This window comes from Chelonoidis abingdonii, chromosome 13 (assembly GCF_003597395.2).
Source record: "Chelonoidis abingdonii isolate Lonesome George chromosome 13, CheloAbing_2.0, whole genome shotgun sequence".
NCBI classification, from domain to species: domain Eukaryota; kingdom Metazoa; phylum Chordata; order Testudines; family Testudinidae; genus Chelonoidis; species Chelonoidis abingdonii.
In genome coordinates, this window is record NC_133781.1 from 32,241,797 (window position 1) to 32,251,073 (window position 9,277).

At 51.0% G+C, this 9,277-nt stretch overlaps 1 protein-coding gene across 2 annotated transcripts in view; it reads left to right on the plus strand.

The window, feature by feature from the left end:
• TMC6 (transmembrane channel like 6) overlaps positions 1-3,019 on the plus strand; it is a 21,126-nt gene extending 18,107 nt beyond the window's left edge. For both annotated transcript variants that reach the window (XM_032799152.2, XM_032799155.2), the window contains exons 18-20: positions 652-730; positions 1,606-1,684; positions 2,467-3,019. In XM_032799152.2, the coding sequence (XP_032655043.1) occupies positions 652-730; positions 1,606-1,677 (151 nt within the window). In that variant the 3' untranslated portion in view covers positions 1,678-1,684; positions 2,467-3,019. The remainder of the gene's footprint in view (positions 1-651; positions 731-1,605; positions 1,685-2,466) is intronic.
• The last annotated feature ends 6,258 nt before the right edge of the window (positions 3,020-9,277 follow it).

Sequence of the window (9,277 nt, forward strand, 5' to 3'; positions counted from 1 at the left end):
GAGGTCCTCACTGCTCACCAAAACCAAATCTAAAATGGCATCCCCTCTTGTTGGTTCTTCAACTACTTGGTGAAGAAATCCATCTGCTATCACATCCAGAAAAATCTGAGCCTTATTATTCTTGCAAGCACTTGTCCTCCAGTCTATATCTGGTCCTGCACTCGTTTGGCATGGCCCTTTGAACCTACCTGTTATTTCTCCTTACCCCGGGTGGCAGGCTGGCAGAAGGTCTGGGTGCTGCTGCTCCAGCAGCTAATGGAATGGCTCCCCTGAATTAAGCGGTGGAGCTGCCTTTTCTGCATTAAGGGGTCGTGATCTGAGTCTCAGGGGGGCCAGACATGTCACACCACTGAAGTAGTGAAGCACAGTCTGACATCACACCATGCGCACTGCATCGCCACTGGGTGGAGCTGGAGGCTGCTCGGGGAATGCTGTGCACCTGAGGCAGTGAAGCAAGCGGCTGAGCACAGAGAAACTCGTTGGGAGGGGAGGTTGGGTGTGTGAGAAAGGAGGTCTCTGTCTGGCTGCTGGGTCCAGCCTAGTTCGTCCCCCTTCTCCCCCCCCAGGTTGGATAGAATGGCAGGTGATCTAGCCAGTGCAGATAGCATGCGTCAGACTCTGAGTCCTGCAATTTATGTCCTTCCATTGCAGAGCTGTGATCTACCTCCACATCCAGGTTGTGAAAGGTCATCGGAGAATCATCTGCCTGCTGAAGGAACAGATTGCCTGTGTAAGTCCATAGGGCCGCTGCATGCTGCTTGCTTCTTACTGCCTTATGTGCGGGACCTGGGGACCCAGGGACTAGCACAGCTGAACTGGGCCGGCCTCTGTGCCAGTACCTTAAAGAAGGCCCTACCATGGCACAGAGAAGTGCCTTTTACATGCAAAGGTTTAAGCTGAAGTTGTGAGGAGAGAGAATGTTGGGGAGGCCAAGACTATAACCGGATTCAAAAAAGAACTAGACAAGTTCATGGAGGACAGGTCCATCAGTGCCTATTAGCAAGGTTGAGCAGGGTTGGTGTCCTTAGCCTCTGTTTGCCAGAAGCTGGGAATGAGCAACAGGGGATGGATCACTTGGTGATTCCCTGTTCTGTTCATTCCCTCTGGGGCACCTGGCATTGGCTACTGTCGGCAGGCAGGATACTGGGCTGGATGGACCTTTGGTCTGACCCAGTCTGGCCATTCTTATGAGGAGAGAGGATTTGTGGTACTTACTGGTAATCTGCTGTGGAGCCATAAGGAAAATTGAAGACATAGATTTCACAGGAGCCAATGGCTCGGCATTGGTTCCTTGTACCCCATGCTTCCACCTCAGGGACGTGATGGGAGGTGCAAGGTATAGACTAGTGGACAGAGCACGGGTCTGGGATCCAGGAACTCCGGGTTCTGATGGGTGCCTAAAGTTAGACACCTACACACACATTTAGGCACCGAAATGAGTGGCCTGTTTTCAGGAGTGCTGAGCGCCTGCAGCTCCCACTGGTTTTTGGCCATAACATCTGAGCGCTAGTTTCTCCATCTCTCCTACTACAGCGGCTTGTTTTGCTGGGGGCCATGGCCCTGTTCTGAACCCCTTTGCTCACTGTGGTGTCTCTTCTGTTCTAGGAAGGGGAGGATAAGGTATTTCTCATTCAGAAGCTTCAGTGCATTTATGGGAAGCAAGAGACCTGCCCCTGAGCGCCAGGTGAGGCTCAGGGTGTGGATGGGAGTGGGCTGGGGAAGGAGTCAGACTGAAGCTCCTGGAAGTTGGTGCTCCAAGGAGACAAAGGAAATGCTGGGGGAATTCATCCAATGCCTTGTTCTGTAAGTGACTGGGTGTCCTTTCCGCTGCCCCCACCCAGCTGAGTTCAGGACAGCTCTGAGCTGTGTAGACAGCAGCGAGAGCTGCAAAGCAAAGGGTGTCGGGGGGCGGGGGCAAACAGAAACAGCAGGGAATTGCCTGAGCTAATCAGCATTTCCTGAGCATCTCTGGATATGCTCCACTGCAAAGGAGCAAAATCTCTACCACAGCTGCTGGGCCGCAACAGGGGCTTAGATGGGCATTGCACGCCAGCCTCAGCTTCCTATGGCAGAGGCAAACAGGTACAGTGTTTCCGGCTGACTTCATGCCAAGGCAGCCCGGGCCCCACACATACCACAGGGAATGGCTGCTCACGCCTCGTTCATTGGGAAACCCTTTCCCCTGGACCTCAGATGACTGTGGTGCCATTCAATCCCTGGCCCTGCTGTTCCATGGCAAGGACACCAGAGGGCGCAAGTTGCCCCATCCAATCTCGGGGCAAGGGGGCTGCGCAGGAACCAGAGTCTGCAGAAAGGCTGGGTTGGGAGCTTTGGGAGCGAGGGACCATTTCCCTGTGTGTCTAGGCAGCACCCACGCCAGGAGCCAGGACCCGAGGGGCCCTTGGCGCTATAGGAGCATAGAGATTTGATGGTGATAATGACTGAAGTGCTCTCTTTGTGCTATAGGAGCCTCTTGGAAGAGCTGAATGTGTGACCAGGACTTTCTCTCTGGCTGCAGCCTCCCGGAGCCGGGAATGGATCCTGGCCTCTCCGAGCCCCTTCTGAATGGCCAGAGAAAATTTGCCAGACTTTACAGGGCTGCACTGAGAGATGCAGACGAGTCAAGGAGAAAGCCAGTCTTTTGCTGGTGCTGGACCCAGGCCCTGCCCAACAGCGGCACTGGCGCATTATCCATGGGCAAAAACCTCTGCTCCTACCATGTACTGGTGCTTGTAACTGTCTCTCCAGGGAAGGCTGCTGAGACCTTGCCTTCCACTGGGGCACAGGGTCCAGAAGCCACGCAGGCTGTCAGGCACTGCTGGAGCCGAGCACACCTGGTGCCAACAGATTCTGAAAGTGAGGGCCCAAACCAGCTTCTCGTCTGACAGTGTGATGTTTAATGCTGCTGGGCCTTCACCGAACCCCGACCTGGCTGTCCCAGCAGCTGGGTGGTTTTCAGGAAGCCCCTCCCCTGCTTCGTTACTATTAAAACCATGTTCCCTCTTTCTAAGCTCCCCGTTAAGTTAGGAGTGTGAATGGCATAGCCATTTGTTTTGTGGTTTTCAAGTTCTTCAATAACTGGCCCAGCTGGTTGCTGGTGAGTGTTTTCTGCCACGTGGCTGTGAAAAGAGGGAGCTCATGTGGCAGCTCATTCTAACGTTCACTGATACGCAGCCATGGGGGAGGAGTCCTCATCTCTGGATCTGTCCCAGAACCTTGTCTGAAATGATCAGGGCTTCTCCTTCCCCTGCAATCCTTTGCCCTGAAAGTCTGCCCCAAGGAGCTGGATGTTCCAAAATCCGCTTTCACAGTTACGAGCTGTGAGGCAGCAGCCCATCCCACCAGCTTGGTGGTCACCCCTGGCATCGCTTGTGGGCATCTGGCAATTACTAACTACCTCTGGCCTTTGTTTCTCACTGGATGAGCACGGCTCCTTGAAGAGGCAGGCAAGACAGAAAAGGATGGACTCAGCATTCAACAATAGCTGTGGAGTTTGCTAGGGCTGAGCAGACAAGGAAGGTTTTGTTTCCTGGTGCCTGGCAAGAGCATGAGGGCCAGCCTCAGGGCAGACTGTTAGGAACCACGGCTTAACCCTACATCGTCTTGGAGTTCTGGATTTAGATTTCACCAGCCAAGTGTCAAGTGTGAACTCCTCAGGCACTAAAATAGCCTTAAAATGGAATCACAGTCTCCTTGGGCACTCCAATCGATCTTGTCACCTATCCTTAGTGATAGATGGTCCCTTACACCAAAAATCATCATAGTCAGGTTACTTCCAGTCCTAAAGGACCAGTCACTTATCCCAGATCACTTGCACTTTAGATCTTAAACCAAAGACAACCCTTGAGGCCAATCCTATAATAAACTATCTACAGATTTATTAACTAGGAAAAGGAAATAGTTATTTACCTGGTTAAAGCAGGAAAACACACACACACGTTACAGTTTTAAGTTTAAAAAATTAATAGAAGCTTCTATAATAAGTAAGTTTGGTATGTTCCTTAAGGCTAACCCAGCCAAGCACTAGGGATCTTTTGCTTATGCTTAGTAATCCTTGCCCCTCAAAGTCCAAGCCAGATAAACATAGGGCTTGGAGTTACAAGTTCAGCAGTTGGGAGGAATTCAGTTGCACATCTCTTCATTGTGTGTGGTGGAGGAGCAATCAACAAAGTCTTTTGTCCTCTGATGTCCCACAGTGGTTCATCTGGTGTTGATGGACCTTCTTTCCTTCGGGAGGAGAGAACACCACCCTGGGGCTTTACAGCGCTGCAAGATACAGCGCTGTAAAGCCTCAGTGTAAAGAGTGCCGCGCTCCCAGTGCTGCAAGCTACACCCGTAGAGGATGTGGTTTACGTGCAGCGCTGGGAGAGCTCTCTCCCAGCACTGGCGCTGCGACCACACTCGCACTTCAAAGCGCTGCCGATTTCAAGTGTAGCCATACCCTCGGTTAATGCTTCTCTCCTGTCTGGTGGTTTAGTTACAAAACAAACCCGTAAGTATTCACTTAGAACATGGGATAAGATAAGTCATATTAATGCAGGCAGAAAGTTACAAGCGTTTAAGAAGGTCTGAACACTAAGCACATTTATAACTCTGATACCTGCATTAACAATCCCAACACAGTGGGCAGCCAGCCTGGTTCCAGCTCTGCATTTGTCAGTGTTCACTTGGGACCCAGGGACCTGGGCATTAGCTGGCAGTTGGTCTGCCAGCATCACAAGGCCAATGCCCTCACCAGGGGGATAGGAACCATGTCACCCTGGCTGTAGGCTTCAAATACCTTTTAAAATGCCTCATTTCTCCAGGGAAGGCTTCAAGCCTCCACTGCCTCTGATTTCAAATGAGTTCAAAGCAGAGGAAGGAGGAGGATCACATTGTGCCTAAGGATTGGGAGGAGCATTCTGGGAACTCCTCACCTCGCTGGCTTTCGTGGTAGCTGACCTGGCTGCATGATGTCCTCCTCCCCCAGCAAACACATTGCCTGGTGGGGCCACAGCCCACACAGACATCAAGCCTCACTCATGGGCAGAGTGCCAGGAAAGGGGGTGAGTCAGGGCCATGCGCAGGCAGCTGGGAGGAGTTTTAGCCCACCCATGGGAATTTCCTGGCTTTGTCTGTCGCTGTTTACTGTACTTGCCCCCTCCCCCAGCCTTGTGAAATGGCAGAGAGGCATGTGAGTAACCCCTGTGTGACTTGGCTCCTGCCCAGCTCTTTCCCCACAGCCAGGTGGTGTCTTGTGTTCTGGGAAGTTGCAGGTCTATGTGCAAGCCGTGGGGCTGTGTGCACAGGGTATGGGCTGTGCCTGTCAACACAACTGCAAGCTTCCTGGTTTTGCAAACTTCACAAAAACAGCCGCCATTGCGCTGACACTGCGCACTGTCTTGGGGCAGCAAGGGCAAGGCACTGTTTGAATCAGCTGAGTAAAATGCAGAATCCTGTTAGTGCATTAACTCACTGGTGTGGAGAACATGAAGAGGGATGTGGAATTTACCCCTTCACAAAACACACGAACCGGGGTCACCCAATGAAATTCATAGCCAGTGCAGCAAGTTTAAAACAAACAAAGGAAGCACTGCTTCACAACCCAGGGAACTCTGCCAGAGGATGCTGTGAAGGCCAAAACTATAACTGAGTTCAAAAAAAGTTACACAAGTTCCTGGAGGATAGATCCATAAATTGCAATTAGCAAAGATGGTCAGGGACACAACCCCATGCTGTGGGTATCCCATACCCTCTGTCAGAAGCTGGAACTGGATGACAGGGGATGGCTCACTTGATAATTGTCCTGTTCTGTTCATTCCCTCTGAAGCACTTGGCCCTGGCCACTGGTGGAAGTCAGAATATTAGGCCAGATGGGCATCGGTCTCAGCTAGTATGGTCGGTCTTTCATACTTAGCTTATGCCAAGGCTCTTCTGACTCAGAGTATGGGAGAGGCAGACCATGGCAGACTCATCACTAGCTGGGAGAAGTTAAATGGGTTCACCTTCTGTGCAACACCCCGATTTCCAGAACAGCTGTAGCCCAAATCGAGCGACCCAGTAAATGACCAGTGCTGTGGGACAGGTCAGGTTCCTAGTGAGATGCTGCAAGAAAGAACATGAATGTTGAAGCTAGTGCCTGCTCCGGCCAAGGACATGTACTCCTGGCAAGTTTGTCTACACTGTCAAGTTTTGTTGACAAAACTTGTATCAATGCCCAAAAATCGCCAAAGGGCGTTTGCACTTGCTCCCTCTGTTGACAGATCATGTCCACTCTGGGGACGCCATCATGGACAAGGTGAACAATGCACCAGGTGGGGGTATGTATCCCACAGTGCAGTGTTGTGGGAAGGAAGTGCTGATCGCTACCCATTTGGGATTCTCTCTCAGTTCTCCCACAGCCCCCTCAGCTGCCAGGAGCAGCATCATGAGCAGCTCTGTGAGCTCTTCCTGCTGAGGAACAGCAAAGCAGCAACGCAGTCTGTCCCCGTCCCGCTGCAGCAGCAGTCTGCCAGCCGCTGTGTTCCCAGTGCCTGGCAGAACGGGAGCAGGCCAGTGATTTGTTCTTTGTTTGTTCCCAAAGGGAGCAGCACACAGATACTTCCCAGAGCTTTAAGAGGGGAGGGCGCCTGCCTGCAGGGCAGAAGAGATCAAAACTCTGAGCAGAACAATCAGGGCAGGCATTGTGGGATACTGGCAGCAGCAGTAGTGTCTACATTGGCTTCTTGTCGACAATAAAGGGAGGGGTAAAGACAAAAGCCTGTTGTGGGGGGTGGAAGTTTTTTGTTGCCAAAACGGGGTGTTTTTCACGTCAAAAGTCCCAGTGTAGTGCACACCCAGTGCAGCGTGTAAATGGTGCAGCGTGTACGCTCTTGCTGTTTTGTCCCCTAAAGGCCATTTCTGGCAACAAAACTTCCCAGTGTAGACAAGCCCTCTGTCACGGAGTCCCCGGGCGATGCTCTGGAACTGCTCCGCCCAAAGCCAGGCAGGACTTTGGGGAGCCTCCTTTCCCTTGGAGCAGACTACCTTTAGATTAACTAGATCAACTGAAGGTGCAACTCTTCCAGGAGAGCCCAGGCCCAGCATCACAGGTTTTGTTGGTTTAAAAAACCCACAAAGTTGTATTTGAAGCTTTCTGAACCTTGCCATGGAAGCTGTGTGTGTGCAGAGACTTCCTGAGACTGGACTCAAAAGGTAAAGTCCAGACAAGGGCCCCGCATCCAGTGATGCTGATTTATGAGAGACCCTTTCAAAGAGCCACAGAAAAGCTTAGAATAAATCAGGTTCTTCCATCACAGTCCAAGGACGTACAGATGGGTGCAGAGTTTAGGGGAAGGGGAAAAACAAATAGGGATTTTAAAAAAACCATACAAGTCATCTAGATTCCTTGTGGGCAGCACAGCAGAAGTTCCTGTATGAAAGGAAACAAATGTCGCCAGGGTAGGGGGCTAGATCTCACCTTAGAGGGGCGGCTCCAGGCCCCAGCAGGCCAAGCGCATGTTGGGGTCGGCAAGCCGCGGGGCGCGCTCTGCCAGTTGCCACGGGGGGCGCGCTCTGCCGGTGCCACACAGGTTGCCTTCGGCAGCTTGCCTTCAGAGGGTCCGCTGGTCCCACAGCTTCAGGGACCTCCTGCAGGCAACCTGCCGGAGGCAGCCTGCCTACCGTGCTTGAGGTGGCGAAAGTCCTAGAGCAGCCCCTGGCCTTGGACAATTCTACACAGGCAGGAGAACATTTTCAAGTAACTTAGGAGACTAAATCCCATAGGGGAGGCTCTGAAGTGCCCACATCCTTTTTGAAAATGGGACTTAGGTTCCTAAGTCACTTCAGCATTTTTGAAAAATTCCCCCCTGCACTTTTTGTGCTAAATAAGGTTTCCTAAAGAGGCAGTGGCAGCAAGCCCTAGGAGCCAGACTTCCACACCTCAGTCTCTTCCTCTGCTGGGGAAGGGCACACTGGGTTCATGACACAGGAGAGGAAAGAAATAGGTCACCGTCCTCATTTGAGAGTACCACAGAGCAGCTTCTGTTCCAAAGTGGCAGCTGTGGGCTGTTGACTGTATCGGAACAGGAGGGCACTGGAATGTGAGGGAGGTTTTTTTTCTGCTGTCACTGTTGCTTCACACAGCACCTCTATGAGCTCAGTACCCAGATAAGTAGTGTTCTCCCTGTTCTGCAAACTGAGAAACGTAGGCAGAAAGTTGACATGAATTGCAGAGCTGGGAGTAGATTTAGGGCTTCCTCACTGAACTCTGTGTATTCGTCCCTCTTAGCGAGGCAGAAAGCTCGGAGGACTCTGTGCCTTACTGTTGTGTTCAAAATGCCTTGAGCTCTGTTTTTCTGGCCTGAGCCAATGCCCGTTGGAGCTGACAGGAGTCTTTGTTGGGGTGGGTGGATCAAAACAGGTTCTGGGTTCCAAAGACCAGTTTGAACTCTCACCTTCAAATATATCCCTAAGCTGTCCCCCATTCACAGAGGTCTCTCAAAATGTCACTGGGGCAAGATGGGAAGGAACTATCTATCTGGTGACCTGACTCTCCATCCTGGGTTCTTGCCCTGCTTTGAGTGAAAGTAATCATTTGAGTTGTAATGTTTCTGGATTTAGAATATTTATACAGATCCTTCTTTTGTTAAGGAAAGTGGAATCTGAGCACAGCCTCGGTGAGTCTAGTGCTGAAAAGAAACTCATGAAGAGGTTACAGGGCAATTGTGAGTATCTTTTCCAGCCTCCTAGCTGACTGTGTGCAGGGCTATAGGAGCTAGGGGTTGGGCTTGTCCTATCTCGGTGCTTTCAGAAAATTTTACCCACTGCGCACTCCGAAGTGACTTGAAAACAGGATGTAGCTTCTCCAAGTAACTCGGGTGATTTTGAAAATGTTATCGTGTGCTAGTGCCAGCATGTTCCACTCATCCCAGGCAACGTCCCTTTTTGTTCTGGTTTTTGGTTTTTTTCCCTTCCTAAGCAAAATATTTTTTCACTCTTTTCCATCTGGAAGGCTCTCCTAGTCCAATGGGCCTTTATTTTCCTCCCCAAACCAGTTACCTCTTTCAAATGTTGGCTGGCGTTATGCGACCACGCACACAGTTGTTTTTGTGTGTATATGCAGAGCAAATTTTGCAATTACTTTCAAACGTTTCTAGATATACATTTATTTTCATATGCTTATAAATAGAAATAACACTGTGGAGGTGACAGGGTGAATGTGCAGGGCCAGGAATCTGGGAGGGGGCCAGGGTTGACTCATTTAAATCACCAATTTTATTTGGCAGGCTGGAAACCTAGATTTAAATCACCAATTTTA